We start from the raw sequence: 27,775 nt of genomic DNA, 5'->3' as shown, positions 1-27,775 counted from the left end.
TCATGTGACTGAGGAAGTTATTGCTGCAGACAACCTGGTACCTTCTGTAAGAATGGGTTCAATTTTCAGGTATAAAGACAGGTTTCAAAAATGGATTTGGGGTTGCTGCTTAATGGAAATAAGTTGGAGAGAAGAAAAATGACGTTATTTACATAAATAGTCAGAAAGTAGCTTCAAAATTAAATATTTCACAACATATAAAAATTGACAAGATTGCATGTCTAGGTATCAGATGCAGCTCAAGTTAACTAAAGGCACAATTGAATGCCAAAAATGTATTAGAAAGGAACAACTGATCATGTGGCATTCCCATGGTAAAGCTTTATAACTTATTTTAGTGACCAGAAAAGCCACACAGGTCCTTTGAAAGATTTTGCCTGGTGGTTAGGCTCAAGGAGTAGGATTTGGCTGAAACATAAATGTATATGTTTGTATTTATTTTCACTATTGACTATAATACAATGACAGGTACAAATGTTTTAGATATTGGCTCCTTGAATGTTAATGCATTAATGGCCTTAGCTTGGTTTGAGGTTTTGAAGATTGATGAGGTTGCTGGACATGATAGCAATTAACCTTGAATGCTATAGAACAGGGTTTTTCAATGGGTTGTGACTCAAGGGCGTGTGTCGGGAGGGTCATGGAGCGATCGGTCACACCGTTCCTGTGCTGGTCCCAATAGCAGGAGAAGCACCCAACAGCCGCTGCTGGCTTTTACATTGAGAAGGTGGCCACTGGGGAGGATGGGAGAATGTGTGAGGAGTGCGGAGGGAGGGGGTGAGGAGTGGGGAGGGAAGGAAGAGACAGGATGGGGTGGGAAGAGAAGTACGCGTGAAAGGGAGTGTGCGCAAGGGGTGGGGGCCAGAGAGTGTGAGTGAGGAGTGGAATTCAGCCTTCAGATCCCAAGGATGGGGCAAGGCCCTGAAAATGAAGCTGATCACAGGGCCTCAGGAACTGCGAACCCACCTCTGCTCAACCACCATGGCAGCAATGTGCACCATCTCAAGGCTCCTTTGCGAAAACCCTGCAAACGTATGGCAGTATCATCTAGGACAAGGGCAGTAGACACATGGGAACACCACCACCTCGAGGTACTCCTCCAAGTCACTCACCACCTTGACTTGGAAATATAGGGCAGCACGGTAGCACAGTGGTTAGCACAGTTGCTTCACAGCGCCAGGGACTCAGGTTTGAGTTCCGGCTTGGGTCACTGTCTGTGTGGAGTCTACACATTCTCTCCGTATCTGCGTGAGTTTCCTCTAGGTGCTCCAGTTTCCTCCCACAAGCCCCGACAATAAAGATTATTAAAATTATCACCGTTCCTTCACTGTCGCTGGGTCAAAATCCTGGAACTCCCTTCCGAACAGCACAGTGGGTGTACCTACACCTCAGGGACTGCAGCGATTTCAAGAAGGCAGCTCACCGCCACCTTCTTAAGGGCAATTTGGGATGGGCAATGAATGCTGCCCTAACCAGTGACTGCCACATCCCGTTAAAGAATACAGAAAGTGGGCAGCTGGGGCACCATGTACAAGATGGAGTTTTGTGTTGTTTGGGGGCAATGATGTCCTTTGGGGCAGGCCTTTGTGTACCGGGATGTGATTGGCTCCTCAGTAATGGGCGGGGCTTCGCCAGACGGCGGTTCTTATTGGTTGTTGGTTGACTGGACGGGATTTCCGTGTCCCAGCTGGTTGGATGAGGTGGTAAAGGGGCGGAGCCACTATCTGGGCCAGGATTGGCTGGTTGATGTGTGGGCCGGGCTTCCGCGGCCCCGAGCTGTGATTGGCTGGCGTGCTCAGCTGACATCTGTCTGCTCTCCGGCCCGGCGCTATGAGCTCGATCCTGGACGAATATGAGGATTCGCAGGCCCGGGCCCGCTGCGGGCCCGCCGGACTCCCCTATCAACAGCAGCGCCTCGGCGGCACAGGCATCGGACAGTCAGGTACGGGGAGGAACAGAGCGGCGGCTCACTATCCAGGGCGACCGGAGGGAAGGGGAGGAGCAGCCGCATAAAGATGGGAGGTTGGGGGTGACACAGAATGGAAGAGGTTGGGGGTTGGAGGTGGCGCAGAGAGGAGGAGGAGGTTGGGTGGTGCAGAGTGGAGGAAGTTGGGGGTGGTGCAGAGTGGAGGAGGAGGTTGGGGGTGGTGCAGAGTGGAGGAGGAGGTTGGGGGTGGTGCAGGGTGGAGGAAGTTGGGGGTGGTGCAGGGAGGAGGTTGGGGCTGGTGCAGGGTGGAGGAAGTTGGGGGTGGTGCAGAGTGGAGGGGGAGGAAGTTGGGGTTGGTGCAGGTTGGAGGATGAAAAGATTGGGGTTGGCGCAGGGTGGAGGATGAAAAGATTGGGGTTGGCGCAGGGTGGAAGAGGAGATTGCGGTGGCGCTGGGTGGAGGAGGTGGTTGCGGTTGCCGCAGGGTGGAGGAGGAGGTTGCGGTTGGCGCAGGGTGGAGGAGGAGGTTGCGTTTTATTGGATCTATTGGATTGGCTTTGTGAACTTAAAGACAGCGAGGGGTGAGCATATTGTGGGTGCTTTTCAGGAGTGGTATTTTAGTTTTAAGTAGGGCGTGTGTTGTGGACAATAGCTCTTTCAGAGGCTCAGACGTTTTTGGGGGTGGAGACGATCACACGCAGTACCTTATGGACAGAGACTAAAAGCACTGTTAGATTTGGCAAAAACATTGCAGTTAACATTACCTGACAAAATGTGAAAAGATGAGGTCATTCTGGCGGTGGCTAATTATTTAAAGTTGCCTGAGATGCAGTTTGACTCATTGGAAATGGCAAAAATTCAGTTACATATTACACAAATGGAACATGAGAGAGAATTAATGCAGCTTGAATACAAAGGAGAGAGAGGAATAAGAAAGAGAGAGAGAGGAATAAGAAAGAGAGAGAGAGGAAAAAGAAAGAGAGAGGGAGGAAAAAGAAAGAGAGAGGGAGGAAAAAGAAAGAGAGAGGGAGGAAAAAGAAAGAGAGAGGGAGGAAAAAGAAAGAGAGAGGGAGGAAAAAGAAAGAGAGAGGGAGGAAAAAGAAAGAGAGAGGGAGGAAAAAGAAAGAGAGAGGGAGGAAAAAGAAAGAGAGAGGGAGGAAAAAGAAAGAGAGAGGGAGGAAAAAGAAAGAGAGAGGGAGGAAAAAGAAAGAGAGAGGGAGGAAAAAGAGAGAGGGAGGAAAAAGAAAGAGAGAGGGAGGAAAAAGAAAGAGAGAGGGAGGAAAAAGAAAGAGAGAGGGAGGAAAAAGAAAGAGAGAGGGAGGAAAAAGAAAGAGAGGGAGGAAAAAGAAAGAGAGAGGGAGGAAAAAGAAAGAGAGAGGGAGGAAAAAGAAAGAGAGAGGGAGGAAAAAGAAAGAGAGAGGGAGGAAAAAGAAAGAGAGAGGGAGGAAAAAGAAAGAGAGAGGGAGGAAAAAGAAAGAGAGAGGGAGGAAAAAGAAAGAGAGAGGGAGGAAAAAGAAAGAGAGAGGGAGGAAAAAGAAAGAGAGAGGGAGGAAAAAGAAAGAGAGAGGGAGGAAAAAGAAAGAGAGAGGGAGGAAAAAGAAAGAGAGAGGGAGGAAAAAGAAAGAGAGAGGGAGGAAAAAGAAAGAGAGAGGGAGGAAAAAGAAAGAGAGAGGGAGGAAAAAGAAAGAGAGAGGGAGGAAAAAGAAAGAGAGAGGGAGGAAAAAGAAAGAGAGAGGGAGGAAAAAGAAAGAGAGAGGGAGGAAAAAGAAAGAGAGAGGGAGGAAAAAGAAAGAGAGAGGGAGGAAAAAGAAAGAGAGGGGGGAAAAAGAAAGAGAGGGAGAGGAAAAAGAAAGAGAGGGAGAGGAAAAAGAAAGCGAGAGAGAGGAAAAAGAAAGCGAGAGAGAGGAAAAAGAAAGCGAGAGAGAGGAAAAAGAAAGCGAGAGAGAGGAAAAAGAAAGCGAGAGAGAGGAAAAAGAAAGCGAGAGAGAGGAAAAAGAAAGCGAGAGAGAGGAAAAAGAAAGCGAGAGAGAGGAAAAAGAAAGCGAGAGAGAGGAAAAAGAAAGCGAGAGAGAGGAAAAAGAAAGCGAGAGAGAGGAAAAAGAAAGCGAGAGAGAGGAAAAAGAAAGCGAGAGAGAGGAAAAAGAAAGCGAGAGAGAGGAAAAAGAAAGCGAGAGAGAGGAAAAAGAAAGCGAGAGAGAGGAAAAAGAAAGCGAGAGAGAGGAAAAAGAAAGCGAGAGAGAGGAAAAAGAAAGCGAGAGAGAGGAAAAAGAAAGCGAGAGAGAGGAAAAAGAAAGCGAGAGAGAGGAAAAAGAAAGCGAGAGAGAGGAAAAAGAAAGCGAGAGAGAGGAAAAAGAAAGCGAGAGAGAGGAAAAAGAAAGCGAGAGAGAGGAAAAAGAAAGCGAGAGAGAGGAAAAAGAAAGCGAGAGAGAGGAAAAAGAAAGCGAGAGAGAGGAAAAAGAAAGCGAGAGAGAGGAAAAAGAAAGCGAGAGAGAGGAAAAAGAAAGCGAGAGAGAGGAAAAAGAAAGCGAGAGAGAGGAAAAAGAAAGCGAGAGAGAGGAAAAAGAAAGCGAGAGAGAGGAAAAAGAAAGCGAGAGAGAGGAAAAAGAAAGCGAGAGAGAGGAAAAAGAAAGCGAGAGAGAGGAAAAAGAAAGCGAGAGAGAGGAAAAAGAAAGCGAGAGAGAGGAAAAAGAAAGCGAGAGAGAGGAAAAAGAAAGCGAGAGAGAGGAAAAAGAAAGCGAGAGAGAGGAAAAAGAAAGCGAGAGAGAGGAAAAAGAAAGCGAGAGAGAGGAAAAAGAAAGCGAGAGAGAGGAAAAAGAAAGCGAGAGAGAGGAAAAAGAAAGCGAGAGAGAGGAAAAAGAAAGCGAGAGAGAGGAAAAAGAAAGCGAGAGAGAGGAAAAAGAAAGCGAGAGAGAGGAAAAAGAAAGCGAGAGAGAGGAAAAAGAAAGCGAGAGAGAGGAAAAAGAAAGCGAGAGAGAGGAAAAAGAAAGCGAGAGAGAGGAAAAAGAAAGCGAGAGAGAGGAAAAAGAAAGCGAGAGAGAGGAAAAAGAAAGCGAGAGAGAGGAAAAAGAAAGCGAGAGAGAGGAAAAAGAAAGCGAGAGAGAGGAAAAAGAAAGCGAGAGAGAGGAAAAAGAAAGCGAGAGAGAGGAAAAAGAAAGCGAGAGAGAGGAAAAAGAAAGCGAGAGAGAGGAAAAAGAAAGCGAGAGAGAGGAAAAAGAAAGCGAGAGAGAGGAAAAAGAAAGCGAGAGAGAGGAAAAAGAAAGCGAGAGAGAGGAAAAAGAAAGCGAGAGAGAGGAAAAAGAAAGCGAGAGAGAGGAAAAAGAAAGCGAGAGAGAGGAAAAAGAAAGCGAGAGAGAGGAAAAAGAAAGCGAGAGAGAGGAAAAAGAAAGCGAGAGAGAGGAAAAAGAAAGCGAGAGAGAGGAAAAAGAAAGCGAGAGAGAGGAAAAAGAAAGCGAGAGAGAGGAAAAAGAAAGCGAGAGAGAGGAAAAAGAAAGCGAGAGAGAGGAAAAAGAAAGCGAGAGAGAGGAAAAAGAAAGCGAGAGAGAGGAAAAAGAAAGCGAGAGAGAGGAAAAAGAAAGCGAGAGAGAGGAAAAAGAAAGCGAGAGAGAGGAAAAAGAAAGCGAGAGAGAGGAAAAAGAAAGCGAGAGAGAGGAAAAAGAAAGCGAGAGAGAGGAAAAAGAAAGCGAGAGAGAGGAAAAAGAAAGCGAGAGAGAGGAAAAAGAAAGCGAGAGAGAGGAAAAAGAAAGCGAGAGAGAGGAAAAAGAAAGCGAGAGAGAGGAAAAAGAAAGCGAGAGAGAGGAAAAAGAAAGCGAGAGAGAGGAAAAAGAAAGCGAGAGAGAGGAAAAAGAAAGCGAGAGAGAGGAAAAAGAAAGCGAGAGAGAGGAAAAAGAAAGCGAGAGAGAGGAAAAAGAAAGCGAGAGAGAGGAAAAAGAAAGCGAGAGAGAGGAAAAAGAAAGCGAGAGAGAGGAAAAAGAAAGCGAGAGAGAGGAAAAAGAAAGCGAGAGAGAGGAAAAAGAAAGCGAGAGAGAGGAAAAAGAAAGCGAGAGAGAGGAAAAAGAAAGCGAGAGAGAGGAAAAAGAAAGCGAGAGAGAGGAAAAAGAAAGCGAGAGAGAGGAAAAAGAAAGCGAGAGAGAGGAAAAAGAAAGCGAGAGAGAGGAAAAAGAAAGCGAGAGAGAGGAAAAAGAAAGCGAGGAAAAAGAAAGCGAGGAAAAAGAAAGCGAGGAAAAAGAAAGCGAGGAAAAAGAAAGCGAGGAAAAAGAAAGCGAGGAAAAAGAAAGCGAGGAAAAAGAAAGCGAGGAAAAAGAAAGCGAGGAAAAAGAAAGCGAGGAAAAAGAAAGCGAGGAAAAAGAAAGCGAGGAAAAAGAAAGCGAGGAAAAAGAAAGCGAGGAAAAAGAAAGCGAGGAAAAAGAAAGCGAGGAAAAAGAAAGCGAGGAAAAAGAAAGCGAGGAAAAAGAAAGCGAGGAAAAAGAAAGCGAGGAAAAAGAAAGCGAGGAAAAAGAAAGCGAGGAAAAAGAAAGCGAGGAAAAAGAAAGCGAGGAAAAAGAAAGCGAGGAAAAAGAAAGCGAGGAAAAAGAAAGCGAGGAAAAAGAGAGGGAGGAAAAAGAGAGGGAGGAAAAAGAAAGCGAGAGGGAGGAAAAAGAAAGCGAGAGGGAGGAAAAAGAAAGCGAGAGGGAGGAAAAAGAAAGCGAGAGGGAGGAAAAAGAAAGCGAGAGGGAGGAAAAAGAAAGCGAGAGGGAGGAAAAAGAAAGCGAGAGGGAGGAAAAAGAAAGCGAGAGGGAGGAAAAAGAAAGCGAGAGGGAGGAAAAAGAAAGCGAGAGGGAGGAAAAAGAAAGCGAGAGGGAGGAAAAAGAAAGCGAGAGGGAGGAAAAAGAAAGCGAGAGGGAGGAAAAAGAAAGCGAGAGGGAGGAAAAAGAAAGCGAGAGGGAGGAAAAAGAAAGCGAGAGGGAGGAAAAAGAAAGCGAGAGGGAGGAAAAAGAAAGCGAGAGGGAGGAAAAAGAAAGCGAGAGGGAGGAAAAAGAAAGCGAGAGGGAGGAAAAAGAAAGCGAGAGGGAGGAAAAAGAAAGCGAGAGGGAGGAAAAAGAAAGCGAGAGGGAGGAAAAAGAAAGCGAGAGGGAGGAAAAAGAAAGCGAGAGGGAGGAAAAAGAAAGCGAGAGGGAGGAAAAAGAAAGCGAGAGGGAGGAAAAAGAAAGCGAGAGGGAGGAAAAAGAAAGCGAGAGGGAGGAAAAAGAAAGCGAGAGGGAGGAAAAAGAAAGCGAGAGGGAGGAAAAAGAAAGCGAGAGGGAGGAAAAAGAAAGCGAGAGGGAGGAAAAAGAAAGCGAGAGGGAGGAAAAAGAAAGCGAGAGGGAGGAAAAAGAAAGCGAGAGGGAGGAAAAAGAAAGCGAGAGGGAGGAAAAAGAAAGCGAGAGGGAGGAAAAAGAAAGCGAGAGGGAGGAAAAAGAAAGCGAGAGGGAGGAAAAAGAAAGCGCGAGGGAGGAAAAAGAAAGAGCGAGGGAGGAAAAAGAAAGAGCGAGGGAGGAAAAAGAAAGAGCGAGGGAGGAAAAAGAAAGAGCGAGGGAGGAAAAAGAAAGAGCGAGGGAGGAAAAAGAAAGAGCGAGGGAGGAAAAAGAAAGAGCGAGGGAGGAAAAAGAAGGAGCGAGGGAGGAAAAAGAAGGAGCGAGGGAGGAAAAAGAAGGAGCGAGGGAGGAAAAAGAAGGAGCGAGGGAGGAAAAAGAAGGAGCGAGGGAGGAAAAAGAAAGAGCGAGGGAGGAAAAAGAAAGAGCGAGGGAGGAAAAAGAAAGAGCGAGGGAGGAAAAAGAAAGAGCGAGGGAGGAAAAAGAAAGAGCGAGGGAGGAAAAAGAAAGAGCGAGAGAGGAAAAAGAAAGAGCGAGAGAGGAAAAAGAAAGAGCGAGAGAGGAAAAAGAAAGAGCGAGAGAGGAAAAAGAAAGAGCGAGAGAGGAAAAAGAAAGAGCGAGAGAGGAAAAAGAAAGAGCGAGAGAGGAAAAAGAAAGAGCGAGAGAGGAAAAAGAAAGAGCGAGAGAGGAAAAAGAAAGAGCGAGAGAGGAAAAAGAAAGAGCGAGAGAGGAAAAAGAAAGAGCGAGAGAGGAAAAAGAAAGAGCGAGAGAGGAAAAAGAAAGAGCGAGAGAGGAAAAAGAAAGAGCGAGAGAGGAAAAAGAAAGAGCGAGAGAGGAAAAAGAAAGAGCGAGAGAGGAAAAAGAAAGAGCGAGAGAGGAAAAAGAAAGAGCGAGAGAGGAAAAAGAAAGAGCGAGAGAGGAAAAAGAAAGAGCGAGAGAGGAAAAAGAAAGAGCGAGAGAGGAAAAAGAAAGAGCGAGAGAGGAAAAAGAAAGAGCGAGAGAGGAAAAAGAAAGAGCGAGAGAGGAAAAAGAAAGAGCGAGAGAGGAAAAAGAAAGAGCGAGAGAGGAAAAAGAAAGAGCGAGAGAGGAAAAAGAAAGAGCGAGAGAGGAAAAAGAAAGAGCGAGAGAGGAAAAAGAAAGAGCGAGAGAGGAAAAAGAAAGAGCGAGAGAGGAAAAAGAAAGAGCGAGAGAGGAAAAAGAAAGAGCGAGAGAGGAAAAAGAAAGAGCGAGAGAGGAAAAAGAAAGAGCGAGAGAGGAAAAAGAAAGAGCGAGAGAGGAAAAAGAAAGAGCGAGAGAGGAAAAAGAAAGAGCGAGAGAGGAAAAAGAAAGAGCGAGAGAGGAAAAAGAAAGAGCGAGAGAGGAAAAAGAAAGAGCGAGAGAGGAAAAAGAAAGAGCGAGAGAGGAAAAAGAAAGAGCGAGAGGAAAAAGAGAGCGAGAGGAAAAAGAGAGCGAGAGGAACGAAAGAGAGCGAGAGGAACGAAAGAGAGCGAGAGGAACGAAAGAGAGCGAGAGGAACGAAAGAGAGCGAGAGGAACGAAAGAGAGTGAGAGAGGAACGAGAGAGAGAGAGAGAGAGGAACGAAAGAGAGAGGAACGAAAGAGAGAGAGAGAGAGAGAGGGAGGAACGAAAGAGAGAGAGAGAAACGAGAGAGAGAGAGAGAGAGGAACGAAAGAGAGAGAGAAAGAGAGAGAGAGAGAGAGGAACGAAAGAGAGAGAGAAAGAGAGAGAGAGAGAGAGGAACGAAAGAGAGAGAGAAAGAGAGAGAGAGAGAGAGAGAGAGAGAGGAACGAAAGAGAGAGAGAAAGAGAGAGAGAGAGAGAGGAACGAAAGAGAGAGAGAAAGAGAGAGAGAGAGAGAGGGGAAAGAGAGAGAGAGAGAGAGGAAAGAAAGAGAGAGAGAGAGAGAGAGAGAGAGGAAAGAAAGAGAGAGAGAGAGAGGAGAGAGAGAGAGGAAAGAGAAGAATATCCCTAGCAGAACAAAAAGAAAGAGAAAGGGAGATACAGATCAGGGAAAAAGAGTTTGAACTTCAGAAATGGCCATGAAACATGAGAAGTCAGTTAAAATTGGCAGATGTAAAGGGAAACGTACAATTGGTGGATAGTGATGAGGATAGTGAGAAAGAGCGCCATAGTCGAAGGCTTGGTGAGGATCTATTTAAATATGTCCAAGCATTGCCAAGGTTTGATGAGAAGGAGGTAGAAGCCTTTTTCATTTCATTTGAGAAGGTAGCTAAATAAATGAAATGGCCACAGGACATGTGAGTATTACGGATTCAAACAAAGCTGATAGGGCTAGTGAAATGTTTGCATCACTACCGGTGGAGGTACCTGAGACGTATGAGGAGGTGAAAAAATCCATCTTGGGTGCATATGAACTAGTCCCTGAAGCCTACAGACCAAGGTTTAGAAATTTAAGGAAAGAATTTGGTCAAACATACATGCAGTTTGAAAGGATCAAACAGAGTAATTTTGATAGGTGGATAAGGGCTTTGAAAATAGACCAAATGTATGAAGCTCTCAGAAATTATACTTTTGGAGGAGTTTAAAACTTCAATTCCTGATGTAGTGAGAACTCGTAGAAGAGCAGAGGGTTAAAACTGTGAGGTTAGCAGCAGAAATGGCAGATGATTATGAATTAGTTCATAAATCAAAGCTTGGTTTCCGAACATCAGTTTCAGCCTGTGAGGGATAGAAACTGGGGACATGAGAAATATTCGTAAAGGTGATCTGATGGGAGATAATGAGAGTGTACCTCAGATTAAAAAAGAAATCCAGGAGGGTGGAAAAGAAACAAAAAGTTTCAAATGTTTTCACTGTAATAAACTAGGCCATGTAAAGTCACAGTGTTGGTGGTTGAAGAAAATCACTGGGAAGGCTGATGTGGTAAAACAGGATAAGACAGTGGGGTTTGTTAAAGTGGTAAAGGAAAGCCCAAGGGAAGCGAAGGAGGGGCAAAATTGTTGAGCCTGATCAAGAGGTGATTGATAAGGTGCCAGATCTCTTTAAAGTATTTACTTGTGTGGGTAAAGTTTACTCATGCGCATCAGGAGGAGCAGGTAAAGAAGTCACAATTTTAAGAGATATGGGAGCTAGTCAATCTTTAATGGTAAGATGAGGAGTGATGTCGTTTGGGAAGAATGCTGCCCGAAAAGGTGGTAATATGTGGAATTCAGGGTGAGAAGAGTAGTGTTCCATTATATAAGGTAAGGTTGGAAAGTCCAGTGAAGAGTGGTGAAGTGGTAGCAGAAGTAATAGAGAAACTATCTTGTCCAGGAATACAGTTTATCTTGGGTAATGATATAGCTGGATTTCAGGTGGGAGTGATGCCTACTGTGGCTGATAAGCCAGTGCAAAATCAGACAACTGAAGTGTTGAAGGACGAATATCCTGGGATTTTACCGGATTGTGTAGTAACAAGGTCGCAAAGTCACAGGTTAAAACAAGAGCAGAAATCAAAGAGTGAAGATTACTTTGAAGTGCAATTGTCAGAAACAATTTTTGATCAGATGGTTGAAAAAGAACAAGAACAGGTGGAGGATGAGGCGGATATTTTTAGTTCAGGAAAATTGGCGGAGTTACAGCAAAAAGATATAGGAATAAAACTGATGTCTCCGTATCAGAAAGCATACACGGAAGAGGAATCTGAGTGTATACCAGAGTGTTACCGTAAAAGTGGTGTCTTGATGAAAAAATGGAGACCTTTACATATGCAGGCAGATGAAAAGTGGGCAGAAGTTCATCAAGTAGTATTGCCGGTAGGGTATAAAAAGGAGGTGTTGCGAGTTGCACATGAGGTACCAGTGGGAGGTCATTTGGGAATAAGGAAAACTCAAGCTAAAATCCAGAAACATTTTTTATTGGCCTGGAGAACATAAAGATGTAGTTAAATTTTGTCAATCATGTCACACATGTCAAGTGATAGGGAAACCTCAAGCAGTGACAAAACCAGCGCCCTCAATACCCATTCCAGCATTTAAGGAACCTTTTACAAGAGTCCTAATTGATTGCTTAGGACCGTTTCCTAAAACAAAAAGTGGAAATCAACATGTTTTGACTATAGTGGATATGTCTACTAGGTTTCCAGAGGCCATTCCAGTACGTAATATTACAGCTAAAAAGATTGTGGAGGAATTATTTAAATTCGTTACTAGATATGGACTACCCACAGAAATACAATCGGATCAAGGATCAAATTTTACCTCTAGGTTATTCAAAGAAGTTATGGATAGCTTAGGAATAAAACAATTTAAATCAACTGCATACCATCCAGAATCACAGGGAGCCTTAGAAAGGTGGCATTAGACATTAAAGACAATGTTGAGGGCTTATTGTCAAGATTATCCAGAGGATGTTTGTAGTGCAGGAGAGGGGCCAGGAGAACAGGTTGAACAGGATTCGCCCCTGGGAGAACAGGAGAACTGCCATTTAGGATGGTCGGAGAAAGTTTCCGATTCTTAGGGATACAGGTGGCACGAGACTGGGGCAGGCTGCATAAGCTAAATTTGACTAGAGTGGTGGACCAAATGAAGAGCGAGCTCAGGAGATGGGATGCACTCCCGCTATCACTTGCGGGGAGAGTACAGACGGTAAAGATGACAATCCTCCCAAGATTCCTGTTTATTTTTCAATGCCTCCCGATTTTCATCCCGCGGTTCTTCTTCAAAAGGGTCAACAAGATTATTATGGGCTTTGTCTGGGCGGGGAAGTAACCGCGGGTGAAGAAAGTGATGCTTGAGAGGAACCGTAGCAAAGGGGGGCTGGCGCTGCCGAACCTCAGCAACTACTACTGGGCGGCCAACATAGCCATGGTAAGGAGTTGGCTGGTGGGTACGAGGTCTATTTGGGGGCGAGTGGAGGCGGCTTCGTGCAGGGGCACCAGTTTGGCAGCCCTGGTCACGGCCCCCCTACCACTCCTGCTGGCCAGGTACTCCACAAGCCCGGTAGTGGTGGCAGTCCTGGGGATCTGGGGCCAGCGGAGGAAGCATGTAAGGGTGGTGGGAGCATCGGTCTGGTCTCCAATATGTGACAACCACCGATTCGCCCCTGGGAGTATGGACGGTGGATTCCGAGCGTGGCGGCGGGTGGGGGTGGGAAGGATGGGCGATATGTGGGTGGAGCTTCTCGAGCAAGAGGGCCTTGGAGGAGAAATTCGGACTAGTCAGGGGGAATGACTTTCGATACTTGCAAGCGCGTGACTTCATACGTAGACAGGTCCCATCCTTCCCACGCCTCCCGCCAAATGGGATCCAGGACAGAGTAGTGTCTAGGGGAGAGGGGGAGGTAGGAGAGGGGAGTCTCGGATATTTACCGTGAACTTATGAAAGGGGAGGAGTCCCAGACAGAGGAACTGAAGCTCGAGTGGGAGGAGGGGGCATGGGCGGAAGCCCTGAGTAGGGTAAATTCAACTGCAACATGTGCTAGGCTCAGCCTGATTCAGTTCAAGGTCGTCCACCGGGCCCACATGACGATGGCCCGGATGAGTACATTTTTTGGGGTGGAGGATAAATGCGCAAGGTGTGCGGGAGGGCCAGCGAATCACGTCCACATGTTCTGGGCATGCCCCAAACTTAGGAGATACTGGGAGGGATTTGTGGACGACATGTCCCAGGTACTGAAAACTAGGGTGGTGATGAGTCCAGTGGTGGCAATTTTTGGGGTCTCGGAAGACCCCGGGAGGAGAGGGAGGCCAACGCCTTGGCCTTTGCCCGGCTACGTATATTGCTGGCATGGAGGGACTCAAAGTCCCCGAAGACCGAAGCATGGCTCTCGGACATGGCATGCTTTTTAGGGCTGGAAAAAATTAAGTCCGCCTTAAGAGGATCTGTATTAGGGTTCGCCCGAAGGTGGCAACCATTCATCGACTTCTTTGCGGGGAATTAAATGTCAGCGGGGGGGGGGGGGTGGGGGTGGTATAATAGGAGGGATAAATAGGCGGGTACTGTTTATGAGAGAGGAGTGGTCTTTTGCACTATGTTTCTGCTTTGTGTTGATATTTGCACATTACTGTGCACTATAACTGTTTACAATGCCAAAAATACCTCCATAAAATTGTTTATTAAAAAAAAAGATTATCCAGAGGATTGGGATAAAGGAATTCCATTCGTACTGTTTGCAATTAGGGATACACCTAATGAGTCAACCAAATTCCATCCTTTTGAACTAATTTTTGGTCATGAGGTAAGAGGACCACTTAAATCGATTAAGGAAAAATTGGTGAATGAGAAATCGGAAATTACAATATTCGATTGTGTTAAATTTCAGGGAACGATTAAATAGAGCAGGTGAATTGGCGAGACAACATTTAAAAGTTGCACAAAATGTCATAATGGGTAGCGGACAAGAAATCCAAAGTTCGTAGTTTTGCCAGTGGAGATAGAGTTTTAGTGTTGTTACCAGTGGTAGGTGAACATTTAAAAGCAAAGTTTTGTGGACCGTATCAGATTGAAAGGAAATTAAGCGAGGTGAATTATGTGGTAAAAACGCCGGATAGAAGGAAAACTCACCGAGTGTGTCATGTGAATATGCTTAAAAGGTACTTTGAAAGAGAAGGAGAGAAAAAGGAGGAGGTTTTAATGATTCTAACTCAAAGTGACGAACCAAATCCAGATGACTCTGAATTTGACATATCTCAAATTAAATTGGAAAACGTGGATGTTCTTAAAAATTGGGATAAATTGTTGAGTTACCTTCCAGAGGAAAAACAAACTGACCTGAAAGAGTTATTGATATCACATGGGCAAGTTTGTGGAGATAAATTGGGAAGTACTAAAATGGCTATACATGATGTAGATATGGGAAATGCTGTTCCAATCAAACAACATCCATACAGATTTATAGAAAGGTTAATGCAGTTACAAGAACGGACTCTTATCCTATCCCACGTTTAGAAGATTGCATTGAGAAAATGGGACAATCAGCTTTTATTTCCAAACTGGATTTACTTAAAGGTTACTGGCAGGTACCTTTATCCGAAAGGGCGAAGGAGATTTCAGCTTTTGTGGCTCCAGATGGTAGATACCAATTCAAAGTTATGCCATTTGGCATGAAAAACACCCCAGCCACATTTCAACGGTTAACTAACAAAGTCGTTTCAGGATTTCCCAATTGTGTGGTATACATCGACGATCTGGTAATTTTCAGCCAGACATGGAAAGAACATTTAAAACATCTGATGGAGTTATTCGATCGACTTCAGGAGGCGGGTTTGGTGGTAAACCCAGCCAAAAGTGAATTTGGAAAAGCTCAAGTCACTTTCCTTGGCCATACAATCGGACAGGGTAGAATGGTCACACGGGATGTGAAACCAACAGTTATTGAGGAGTTTCCGATACCCTCAAGACAAAGGGAAATAATGCAAGTTCTTGGCATAAGTGGATTTGATCGAACATTTGTGCAAAAGTTTTGTAGCGTGATTGCTCCACTGATGGACTTGCTGAAGAAGCGTACCAAATTCCAGTGGACAGCGGAGTTTCAACAGGCATTTGACTGCCTGAAAGCTGTGATAACCAATGCTCCTGGAGAAGGGACTTTGTGATCAGATTAAACTAAAGTATCTGACTTTAAAAAGAAATGCCGAGCGTAGAGAAATGGACGGATCATGCAGAGACTTTCTTGTTCAAAGAGACTGTCAATCGAGAAAGATTTCAGTTGGAGGAAGAAAAACAAAAAAAATGGACTATATTATTATACGTGTTTGCGTGTGTTGTTTTTTGAAACGAGAATGTATATTTACTGTGTGCATTTCTTAAAGGATAGTGAAAAAGGAAACCATCTTGAAGTTGATGGTTTTTGGGGGTTTTTTTCTTTGGGGGGGATGTCATGTGAGAGTACCTTTAAGAAATTGGTGTTTATAAATGGGTGTGTATATGAGTATCTGTAGTGACAGTTCCTTTAAGAAATGGGTGTTTATTACTGCAATGATGTCAGAGCAGGTGGAGCTGGGCTGTCTGTCAACTTTTTACTTTCATTTTAGGCTGTTTGCTGCAGGGTGTGTTTTAGTTTCGTTTTCAGAGCTGGATAGCTGCAGTCACAGCCAGAAGGTGTATTAGAGTCTCTCTCTAATCTAAAGACTGTAAATCGATCCTGGTGATTTAAAACTAATAACAGTAGTGACTTTAACCTAATGTGCTTCTGGTAAAAGGTGTTTTAAGTCTTATGGATGTTAAAAGGAAAGCTTAAAGGATTACTTAGTGTTGTAGTCTTTGGTGGTTGTATTTGAATTGATGGTTGCTAAGATGTTCACTATGTTTTAAAAAAACGTTAACTTGAGCTCATAGAATAAACATTATTTTGCTTTAAAAAATACTTTTCCATTTCTGCTGTACCACACCTGTAGAGTGGGCCGTGTGCTCCCCATACTACAATCTATTAAAAGTTATGGGTCAGGTGAACTCCATGATACACTTTGGGGTTCTCTAAACCCTGGCCCATAACAAGAGGTTTGATGGGTGGATTGTAATAGATGTTGCCAAATGGAATTAAAAGATATCTTTGAAATGCCACAAAAAGGTCCGGTTACCAAAATTGAAATTTTCAGACCAGAGGAAGGTCAGTGCCAACTAGGATCAAAAATGTTGGCTTAAGGACAGGAAAGACAACGTTGTGGTAAATGGTTGTTTTTTTCAGACTATAAGATGGAGATGGCAGTGATTGCCAGGGATATAGCTAGAATCACTGTTTTGTTTTGGTCTATGTAAGTGGAATGCAGAGTGAAATTTCAAAGTTTGCTGATGATATCAATTGGTGTAACAAGACATAGACTCGCAGAATGAGCAGACAAGAGACAGATGAAATTTAATACAAGTGTCAGGTGATGCACATTGACGGAAGGGATAGTTAGAAGTAATATAGATCTAATAACACTTTTGTAAAGCGTTTGCAGGGACAGAGGGAACTGGGAGTTCATGTACAGATACCTTTGAAGGTGGTAGCCCATATTGGGAGAGTGGTTTGCAAAGCTATGGATGGGAATCTTGGGCTTCATAAATAGAAAGATTGTGTGCAAAAGCCAGAGGTTAAGCTGAACGTTTTTAAAGTTCTAGTTAGGCCACAACTAAAGTATTAAGTCCAGTTCTGGTCACCATGCTTTAGGAAGGATGTGAAGGTCCTTGAGAGGGTGCAGAGGATATTTACCAGAATGGTTTCAGGGATGGGAGCTTTTAGCTACAAGGTTATGTTGGAGTAGCTGGGGTTGTCCTCTTTGGAGCGAAGTAGGCTGAGATGACATCTGAAATATGCACAGAATTATGACAGATTTAGATAAGATAGACAAAGAAAAGCTGTCCTATTTGCCGATGGTACAAGGATGGTAGGGGTCTATGGTTTTGGGTAAGAGATTCAGGGAGGTATGAACAACCAGGAACTCACTGCCTAACGAGGGGGGAATGATTTCGAAAGGACATTGAGTGGGCACTTCAGGGAAATAAACTTGCATTCTACGGTGATAGAGTGGAAGAATAGGACTGACTGGGTTGCCCTAAAATGTGCAGGTTTAGACTTGATGGGCTGAATGGACTTTTATACAATCACTATGACCAGAGGGCAGGGATTGGAGGTGAGCCATGGAAGGTAGTTGTCACAGAGGATGTCAGGGGTCACAGAGGATTAAGACTAGGACATCAGAGTTTGTGTGGGGCTGATAAAGAGTGTCTGAGGGTGGACTGGCCATGGAGGGTGGTGGGGATAAGGTGGCAGGGGATTGTGGGTAGGGGGGAGCAGGAAATAAATCGGGCTGGCAAAGATTGAGATTGAGGGGCGCTGTGAGTGGGTGTCTGTATGCACTGATGACATGGATGTTTCCAAGCAGGAGCAGATTGTAGTCAGGCTAGGTTGGTGGGGGGGTGGGGGGGAAAGAAGAAGGTAGAACTTCCCTCTGTCTTGACAGATGGACACAGGCGTGACAGCTAGTAGATAACAGGGTCTCAGTTGGCGGGCAGTTCTCCTGCTACCGTGATGCCATCTGTTAGGTCGTGGGGCCTAACTTTAATCTCTGGCTGTTGCAGGTTACGTTAGTGCTCGTCTGGAAGAGGAGAAGCCGATCTTTTCGAAACAGAGAATTGATTTCAGCCCTCCCAGCACCATCAGCCACCTCGTGGTATGCAACAACCAGCTATGTATGAGCTTGGGCAAGGACACTCTGCTCAGGTAGGGGCCCTTCAAGCATCACCATCCTCTTCTCTCTCGCTCTCTTTCCCCCCCCCCCCCCCCCAAATGTGGCTACATTCCTGTTTACCCTGTGTCTTTGTATTGTAGGGTTTGATGTCCGTCATCCAATTTGAATTTTCTGAGCTTAGCATCAGACAGCTGACAAGGAATGGGATGGTGTTGGTGGTTAGGGAACAGACCTTGTGGTGGGACTGGGGAAAGGGCTTCAATTTTCCCATTATTCAATTTTTACCAAGAATGGCAAACTAGCGGTTATGTTACTGGACTGGTAATGAAAGATTTGGACTAATGGCCCGGCAATATGAGTCAAATCCCACTAGTTACCTAAATAAATATCTGGAATTAAAAAGCTCCATTGTTTAATAGCGGCCATCAAACTGTCGGATTGAAGTTTAAAAAAAAAACATCTGAAGCATCAATATCTTTAATGGAGGAAATCTGCGTACCTTACAAGTCTAGCTGACGCCAGACTCCAGACACACAGCAATGTGATTGACTCTTAACTGTCCTGTTAAATGACCTCGAAAGTCATTCATTTTCAAGAAGACGGCTCACCACCTTGAGTGAAATTCGAGATGGACACTAAATGTTGGCTCTGCCAGTGATACCCACATCCCATAAAACATAAAAATAGGAGGGGGCCAAGGCGAGAGGAAATTAATTAAAAACACAAAATGCTGGATAAACTCAGCAAGTCTGGCAGCAAGTGTGGAGAGAGAAACCGAGTTAGTATTTCGAGGCCATATGACTCCTCACTCTATGGAAAATGTGATGTGGGAGTGGAAAAAGAAGGTAATTCATTGGCCATGATTGTATAGGGCAGTCCTGCAAAGCTCTGAATTGATCCATGGATTCTCTGGGCCATGTACCACAGTAGGGTGTATTGCTGATAACTTTTGTCTGTGTTTTTTTTCTCTTTTCCGTACATGGGCAGGATTGACCTTGGAAAACCTGACCAGCCAAACCATATTGAAGTGGGGCGCAAAGATGATGCCAGGATCCACAAGCTGTTTCTGGATCCCTCAGGTGCTTGTAGTTTCTTTCCTTTCGTTGTGGGGTGATGTGCTCACTGACTTGCACTTGCCCCAGCAATGCTTGATTGTTCAAATCTCTCCATGACTTACAATCCCTTTCTTTGTAATCTCCACCTCTATAACTCTTGGAGATGTCTGAGCTCCTCCAATTCTGACCTCATGGCCCCAATTACAATTATTCCACCATTCGCAGCTGCTTAGGACCCGAAGCTCTGTAATTCCCTCCTCAAACCGCTTTTCTTTTCCACCCCTCCCTCCTCAAGATTTACCTCTTTGACCAAACCTGACCACTTATCCTAATATTTCCTTCACAGGTGCTCCTGTGAAGGGCCTTGAGGCTTTCAACTACATTAATATATATGTGTGAATTATTGTGATTACACAAGCTTGTCCACACTGAGAAGCCTCTGCAGAGCAGTCTCAACCCGCCTGATAACTCCCCAGTGAAGGAGCCGATGTGTCAGTCAGCATGGTTTTCTACATCATCATAATAATAATCTTTATTGTCACAAGTAGGCTTACATTAACAGTGCAATGAAGTTACTGTGAAAAGCCCCTATTCGCCACATTCCAGCGCATGTTTGGGTACACTGAGTCAGAATGTCCAAATTACCTAACAGCACGTCTTTCGGGACTTGTGGGAAGAAACCCACGTAGACACAGGGAGAGTGTGCAGACTCCGCACAGACAGTCACCCAAGCCGGGAATCGAACCTGGGACCCTGGAGCTGTGAAGCAACAGTGCTAACCACTGTGCTACCGTGCTGCCCCTGAAATGTGACATTGGCATTTTTCTCCAATATTTCTCCTCTCTTGAGACCCTCGTTCTTGCTGGGGAGACGTTTTTGTGGGTCTCTGCCACACCTCAATGGCAGTGTGAGCTAAGGCAGAGTGGGGACCGACTTTCCGTCTGGAGGGATTATTGAGCAGGGATATGACCTCACTTCAATTTGGCAGCTCACTGGACAGTGCTCTGGAGCAATAGACATGGCTGATTCTTCTTCCTGGGGGCTGGAGACAAATATTTGTGCCACAGCTGCCAGTCCAGCTGAACTAGATGGCTCTCCCTCTTGACTGTTTAATGCGTCTTGTTTTCCCTTCCAGCACCAGTAACAGGTTTTACCTCCAGCGAACTAGACAATGAGATTCAGGATGATGTTCATTGCCCTGGTGCAACTGTTACACTGCATTCAATGTGAACTGACTTTGATTAATTTTCTCTCTGCTGTAGGGTCCCATCTCCTGATCAGCCTCACCTCCAGCGAGTGTCTTTACCTCAACAGAAACTCTCAGAAAGTGAGAAGCCTGTCCCGTTGGAAAGGACATTTGATCGAGAGTGTGGGTTGGAACAAACATCTGGGGAGCGAGAGTAACACTGGCCCCATCCTGGTGGGGACCAGCCAAGGACAGTTGTATGAGGCAGAGGTTGTGGTGTCAGAGGATCGACTGTTTAACTCCAGCCCCGACCAGTACTTCAAGTATGTGTACAGCCTGGAAGAAGACGGGTCCCCAGCCCCTGTCTGCTGCCTGGAGATTGAGCGCAGCATTGACGGGAGGCTCTTTGTCATCGCCACCACCCGCAAACGGTTGTATCAGTTTGTTGGGAGGGTGCCAGAGGGCGGTGAACAGCAGCTGTTCCAGCCCATCTTTAGCCAGTACACTGACAGTTTGCCGAGCTTCCAGGAGTTCCCAGTCAGCCTGGCTTACAGCGAGATCTCCTTCTACACCTCCAAGCTCCGATCCAGTCCCCGCTCCTTCGCCTGGATGATGGGTAATGGAGTGCTGTATGGCACTTTGGACTACAGCAGGCCCGATTCCCTGCTGAGCGATGTGAAGGTCTGGGAATACTCAGCTGATATTGAGCCCCAGCTCGAGCCGCCCTACTCCATCGTCCTCACCCAGTTCCACTTCCTACTGCTGCTTCCTGACCGGGTGAAGGCCATTTGCACGCTGAATGGGCAGCTAGTCTTTGAGGATGTGTTCCCTGACAAATTTGGCCGCCTCCTGCGAATGGTCAAGGATTCTGTGCCCGGGCTGATCTGGATATACACTGAGAAGGCGGTTTTCCGGTACCACATTCAGAAGGAATCACGGGATGTTTGGCAGATGTATATGAACATGGGAAAGTTTGACCTCGCTAAGGAATACTGCAAAGACCGGCCTGAGTGTCTGGACATTGTCCTCGCCAAAGAGGCCGATCACTGTTTTCAAAACAAGAAGTATGTGGAAAGCGCTAAGTACTATGCCCTAACTCAGAGGTACTTTGAGGAGATTGCCCTGAAGTTCATTGAAGCCAAACAAGAGGAGGCACTGAAGGAATTTCTTCTGAAAAAACTGAAAAACTTGAAGTGGGAGGACAAAACTCAGCTGACCCTGTTGGTGACCTGGCTTACCGAGATCTACCTGAACTGGTTAGGCACACTCGAAGGTGACGCGGGCAAGCAAAACCAGTTTGATGAGACCAGGGAGGAGTTCCGGAAATTTCTGAGTGGCTCCAAGATTAAGGACTGCCTGCTGAACAGCCGCTCAACCATCTATGACCTCTTGGCCAGCCACGGCAACGTGGAGGATATGGTATTCTTCTCCGTGATCATGCAGGACTATGAGCGGGTTGTGGCCCACCACTGCCAGCATGATGACTACAGTGCAGCGTTGGACGTCATGTCCAAGTACCAGGACCCCGCTCTGTTCTACAAGTTCTCCCCTGTTCTTATGCAGCACATTCCTCGGCAGGTGGTGGATGCATGGATTGGCATGCAGAAGCGGCTTGATCCCAAGAACCTTATTCCGGCGCTGGTCAATTACAGCCAGATTGGCAGCTCGGAACAGATTGACGAAGCTATTCGCTACCTGGAGTTCTGTGTGCACCAGCTGGATGTCACTGACCAGGCAATTCACAACTACTTGCTGTCGCTATATGCCAAATACAAGCCCAAGGCCTTGCTATGGTACCTGGAACAAGGTGGATCAGATGCAAATCACATTCGCTATGACCTGAAGTATGCACTGCGCCTGTGTGCCGAGAATGGCCACCAGCGGGCCTGTGTGCACATTTATAAGACGATGGAACTGTATGAAGAGGCAGTGGACCTTGCACTCCAGGTATATTGACGTTTATGTTGCTCTCATCCTTCTTGCAACAGTCAGTGAAATGTGATTGGAATTGAGAATTCTTAGCTGATTTTTTTTTCTTGCATATGAAAAAACCTTGAATTTCTATAGCACCTTTCATGACTTCAGGACATCCCATACCATTGAGACACTTTGTATGGAATGTGGCAGCCAATTTGCACAGAGCAAGATTCCACAATCAGCAATGTGTTACTGAGCAGACAATAGTTTTTATTGATCGCTAAGGGATAAATATTGGCCAGCACATTGAAAGCTCCCATGGAACCAGTGGAATGTTACATCCACCTGAGAGAGCAGGCAATGCCTCTGTTTAATGTCTGATCTGAAAGAAGGCACCTCTGACAGTGCAGTACTCCCTCAGTACTGCACTGGTATGTCAGTCTGCATTTTGTGCTTGGTTTTCTGGGAGTGGGGCTTCAACACACACCTACTAATTCAAAGTGCTACCAACTGAACCATAGCTGCCTTCCCTTTCATAGAATAGAATCCCTACAGTGCAGAAGGAGGCCATTCGGCCCATCGGGTCTGCACCGACCCTTCGAAAGAGCACTTTACCTAGGCCCAATCCCCAGCCCTATTTCTGCAACCCCATCCTAAGGGCAATTTAGCATGGTCAATTCATCTAACCTGCACATCTTTGGACTGTGTGAGGAAACAGGAGCACCCGGAGGAAACCCACAGAGACACTGAAGAAACGTGCAAACTCCACACAGACAGTCATCTGAGGTCGTTATTGAACTCGGGTCCCTGGCGAAGTGAGGCAGCAGTGCTAACCACTGTGCCACCATGCCGCCTTTGCTAAGGCCAGATGTGTCCAACTGCTGCTGTTGAGTGAAATTAGCTAGTTCAACATAAACGAGTGACCAGAGCTGGGAACTTAGTACTCTGCCCTACACTGGGCCATTGCATTCATGCACTGCATTTTGACAGCTCAGTGTTGGTGCAGTTGTCACTGGGATTACAATGTCCGTTTGTATTTTCTGGGCCATGTGATATATACTTGTCTTTCCCTTTTTCCTTTTGCTTTCTTTGCCCCCATTAAATTATTCCCATGATTGTGAAAGTATATCTCTACAGTTTATCATGGAGCAGTTTCTTTTATTGCTGAGGAGTTTAAATAAACATCTCAGTTTATCAACCTGTTGTAGGATGAGCGCCCGGTGATGGTACTTCCAAAATATGCCTTTACATTCTGTAAGGTTGTGATACCAACATGCCTACATGAGTCTTGCGGCAGTGCTGTTGCGAATTATGTGGCCACTGGCTAGCTATCTGAGGCACTCTGTACATATGACTGATTTTACTTTAGATAGAGATGAAGAAGAATTTCTTCTGAGGGTCATTAGCCTTAGAATTCTCTTCCCCAGCTACCAGTGGAGGCTAAGTCATTGAATATATCAGTTAGACAGAATTTGATCAACAAAGGAGTCGAGAGTTTGGGGGCAGACAGGAAAGTGAAGTTATGGTCACAATGAGATCCATAAGACATGGGAGCAGAATTAGGCCACTCGGCCCATCGAATCTGCTCCGCCATTCAATCATGGCTGGTATTTTTCTCATCCTCATTCTTCTGCCTTCACCCCATAACCCCTTATTAATCAAGAACCTATCGATCTCTGGCTTAAAGTGATTTGGCCTCCACAGCCTTCTGCAACAAAGAGTTCCACAGATTCACCACCCTCTGGCTGAAGAAATTCCTCCTCATCTCTGTCTAAAAGAATCGTCCCCTTAGTCTGAAATTGTGTCCTATGGTTCTAGTTTTTCCGACATATTGAAACATCCTCTCCGCCTCCACTCTATCGAGGCCTCGCAGTATCAATAAGATCCCCCCATATCCTTCAAAACTCCAATGAGTACAGACACCGAGTCCTCAACCGTTCTCATACGACAAGCTCTTCATTCCAGGGATCATTCTTGTGAACCTCCTCTGGACCCTTTCCAAGGCCCAGCAAACCTTCCTTAGATACGGGGCCCAAAACTGCTCACAATACTCCAAATGGGGTCTGACCAGAGCCTTATACAGCCTCAGCAGGATATCCCTGTTCTTGCATTATAACCCTCCCGACATGAATGCTAACATTGCATTTGCCGCCTTAACTGCTGACTGAACCTGCATGTTAACCTTAAGAGAATTGTGAACAAGGACTTCCGTTCCTTTGTGCTTCTGATTTCCTAAGCATTTCCCCATTTAGAAAATAGTCTATGCCTCCATCCCTCCTTCCAAAGTGCATAGCCTCACACTTTTCCACATTGTATTCCATCTGCCACTTCTTTGCCCACTCTCCTAGCCTGTCCAATTCCTTCTGCAGCGCTCTGTTTCCAAATACTACCTGTCCCGCTACAGATCTTTGTATCATCTGCAAACTTTGCAGCAGTGCCTTCTTCCAGATCATTAATGTATATTGTGAAAATGATCTTATTTAAACAGTGGAGCAGGCTCAAGGGGCCGGAATAGCCTACGCCTGCTCCTATTTCTTATCTACAGCTACAAGGGGTGGCACAGTGGTTAGCACTGCTGCCTCACAGCTCCAGGGTCCTGGGTTCAATTCCAGCCTCTGGTGACTGATGTGTGGAGTTTGCATGTTCCCCATGTCTGCGTGGGTTTCCTCTGGGTGCTCTGGTTTTCTCCCACAGTCCAAAGATGTGCAGGTTAGGTGGATTGGCCACGCTAAATTGCCCTTAGTGTCCAGAAAATTACATTGGGTTATGGGGACACGGTGGAAGCGTGGGCTTAAGTAGGGTGTTCTTTCCAAGGGCCACAGCAGACTACTTGGGCCGAATGGCCTCCTGCCCTGTAAATTCTATGAAACTTCAAATAATTGTTATTTTGTTACCACCCCTACCTGCATTAAACTCTTTCAAACCTTCTAAATCTCCATTAGAGCCCCATTAGCTCTCGCTCTCTCGCAAGCTCCTTTCATTCCAGGCAATTTCAAACCGATGAATGATTTCCACAAACTGGCAGTCCCATTACAAAACGGTGAAATAAATAATATGAAGTACGTTGCTATAATCACTTCTCTCTCATGTAATTTTTTTTCATTAGATTAATTAAATGTGTTAGTCCATTAGTAGGTGGATTATACCCAAGACTTAGTTTTAAAGTGTTGAATAACAGTTGCCATTCAGTGCATTAATGCCTCTTGTTCTTCTCATGTCAGGCTTATTGATGAACGTTTGTTTGTTTTTTTAAAAGATGGATGTAGATCTTGCTAAGTCATGCGCGGACATGCCAGAGGAAGATGAGGAGCTTCGTAAGAAGCTGTGGCTGAAGATTGCCCGCCATGTGGTTCAGGAGGAGAAGGATGTGAAGAAGGCCATGGTCTGCCTCTCCAGCTGCAACCTGCTGAAGATTGAAGACATTCTACCCTTCTTTCCTGATTTTGTGACCATCGACCATTTCAAAGAGGCCATCTGCAGCTCCCTCCAGGAATACAACAAGCACATCGATGAGCTCAAGCAGGAGATGGAAGAGGCAACTGAGAGTGCCAAGCGAATCCGGGAAGACATCCAAGAGATGAGAAACAAGTATGGTGTGGTGGAGTCTCAGGAGAAATGTGCTTCGTGTGACTTCCCACTACTGAACCGACCCTTCTATCTGTTCTTGTGTGGCCACATGTTCCACTCTGACTGCTTGCTGCAGGAAGTGGTCCCTCACCTTTCACCCTATAAGCAGACCAGGCTGGAGGAGCTGCAGAGGAAGCTGGTGAGCAGCAACCAGGCTAAATCCCGGCAGCGCCCTAAAGAAGGAGAGGGTAGTGACAGGGGACAGCAGTCCCGTGATCAGATCAAAGCCGACATTGATGATATCATTGCAGCCGAGTGCATCTACTGCGGAGAACTGACAATTAAATCGATAGACAAACCCTTCATCGACCCACAGAAATGTGAGGAAGAGAACAACAGCTGGTTGTAAGATTTGTTCCCATGGTACTCTGTTCCCACCTCTTAACCCATTCTGTGCTGAATCAGTGCCTCAGATTCCAGGACTGCACAGTGTTATTGCACTTGTAACTGATGCTTCTACACTGCTGAATATCGAAATAGCAAATAAATTGTTAACATATTGTACAGTCAAAAGTTGTACGTTGTCTATTCTCTGCACTGTCTGGAGTTGCAATGTATAATTCAAAAGGCCACCAATATAGTGGTTATTGTTGCTGGCCTAATAACCCAGAAAACGTGAGTTCAGTTTCTCACCGTGGAAGTTCGCAAACTTGAATCCACTTTATATAGTTAGGGAATGAAAAGATGGTATCGGTATAAGTGACAATGACAACAAACTCAAATGGTGTTCTCCTCCCATTCTTGAGTTAGGAGTTTAACCAGATGAATGTCTGCTCCCAACTGGTGCCTTGGAGTGAAATTGCATAGCCAAACTATAATTCAGGGGTTCTCAACTTCTTTGCATCTCTCCTATCATATTCAAAAGATTCCATGGACCCTTGTAACACAAGTATTTGTGAAAATCAGTTATACAATCAAACATATAGTTTTAATTTACTTAATGCACAACTTGCAGCTTGACAGCAATTCAGCCTCATACATTTTTGACCCGGATTTGCTAGCGTGCTTGCCAAATGTTATATTCAATGGAAAAGATTATTTCCGTGCTGCAGATGCAACAATGTGGTAGTCATTGGTGCATTCCTAAGCTGCAGAACCCCAAAGCTGTGCTTACAGCAGTTCTATGGAAACAGCCTCCAGGGCTTCACCCAAGTTCCTAAGTTTCCCCCCAACCAAACAGTTTTTTGACCAACAAACTAATCATTTTATTTCTCTTGTTTGTTTGCCTTTCTGTGTTTAAATAAATGACCAATTTTCTCTAATTCTGTGGGCTTTTGCTGCTCGTTTCCCCCACATATTTCTGTCCGTTCACAGTAACCCTAGTAGCAAGAATATTCTACACCGAATTGTACATTTAGAATTGACGGTAAATTTTCCACTGCCCATCGCTTCCAGCGCCTTGCTTTTCTGACCATCTTTGGGTCCTGCTTTGTTTGGCTATGTTTTTAGTCTCTCAGATCGCTTTTGCAGGACCTCATCATATGATCACCACTTCTTCCCTCAGGATTTCTGCTGCATTTGACTGGAGAAATTAAGTTTCCATTCATACGTTTCATTTGGCTATAAGCTCTGGGTTTGTTGCTTTGTTATTTCAATGTCTATAGGCCTCCAAAGTCTCCCAAACCGAGTTTCCTCAATCTATTGAAAGATAGATTTCTCAATCATATGAGAAAGCTCAGGCTGGCAAAAGTAAGGAAAATCCCAAGATATTCTATGAGTCTATCAATGGGAAGAAGATTACCAGGGAAAGAGTAGGGCCGTTAGGGCCCAACAGGGAAATCTGTGGGTGGAGCCAGAGGACATTGGTCGGGTGTTCAACAAATCTTCATACCTGCCTTCACCCAAGACAATGAGAAGGTAGATATAGAACTACTTGGGGTGGCATGGTGCCACAGTGGTTAGCACTGCTGCCTCACCGCCAAGGACCCAGTTCAATTCCAGCCTTGGGTCACTGTCTGAGTGGAGTTTGCACTTTCTCCCCGTGTCTGCATGGGTTTCCTCTGGATGGTCCGTTTTCCTCCCGCAGTCCAAAGATGTGCAGGTTAGGTGGATTGCCCATGCTAAATTGCCCCTCTTCAAAAAAAGATGAGGGCAGCACGGTGGCGCAGTGGGTTAACCCTGTTGCCTCACGGTGTCAAAGTCCCAGGTTCGATCCCGGCCCTAGGTCACTGTCCGTGTGGAGTTTGCACATTCTCCCCATGTTTGTGTGGGTTCCACCCCCACAACCCAAAGATGTGCAGGCTAGGTGGATTGGCCACGATAAATTGCCCCTTAATTGGAAAAAATTGATTGGGTAGTTTAACATGGATTTCAGCAAAGCCTTTGATAAGGTCCCATATAGGGGCTTATGAAGAAGGCAAATGCATATGGGGTACAGGGAAGTTGGATTTAAAATTTGCTTAGCTGTAGGAGACAGAGGGTGATGAAAGACGGCTGATTTAGGTGACATTTAGGTGTCCACTGACATACCACAGGGATCTGTGCTGGGCCCCTATTTGTCATATAAATGACATGTATGACTAGGTGGGGCGGGGGTAGGGTCCGTATGTTTGCGGATGACAGATTGGCTGGTTGGTTAACTGAGGTCGAGTGTCTTGGGTTACAGGAAGATATAGATGGGATGGCAG

General features: G+C 45.5%; 1 protein-coding gene across 1 annotated transcript; it reads left to right on the top strand.

Annotated features, from left to right (window-relative positions):
* The first annotated feature begins 1,766 nt into the window (after window positions 1–1,766).
* vps18 (VPS18 core subunit of CORVET and HOPS complexes) lies at window positions 1,767–25,661 on the top strand. The gene is made up of 5 exons (XM_072487169.1): window positions 1,767–1,942; window positions 17,254–17,395; window positions 18,351–18,442; window positions 19,681–21,551; window positions 24,778–25,661. Exons 1-5 carry the CDS (start codon window positions 1,831–1,833, stop codon window positions 25,495–25,497), a joined length of 2,937 nt encoding a protein of 978 aa, XP_072343270.1. The 5' UTR covers window positions 1,767–1,830; the 3' UTR covers window positions 25,498–25,661.
* Window positions 25,662–27,775: the final 2,114 nt, after the last annotated feature.

This window comes from Scyliorhinus torazame, chromosome 2 (genome assembly GCF_047496885.1).
Source record: "Scyliorhinus torazame isolate Kashiwa2021f chromosome 2, sScyTor2.1, whole genome shotgun sequence".
NCBI lineage: Eukaryota > Metazoa > Chordata > Chondrichthyes > Carcharhiniformes > Scyliorhinidae > Scyliorhinus > Scyliorhinus torazame.
Note: the sequence above shows the minus strand (reverse complement) of the source record. Positions and strands in the feature narration are given on the sequence as shown.

Excerpts from the sequence above, each read along its gene's own strand:
- vps18 (XM_072487169.1), top strand. The coding sequence starts at position 1,831 with ATGAGCTCGATCCTGGACGAATATGAGGATTCGCAGGCCCGGGCCCGC. Across the intron at positions 17,396-18,350 it reads GGCAAGGACACTCTGCTCAG|GATTGACCTTGGAAAACCTG; the intron begins GTAGGGGCCCTT and ends GTACATGGGCAG. Across the intron at positions 21,552-24,777 it reads CAGTGGACCTTGCACTCCAG|ATGGATGTAGATCTTGCTAA; the intron begins GTATATTGACGT and ends TTTTTTTAAAAG.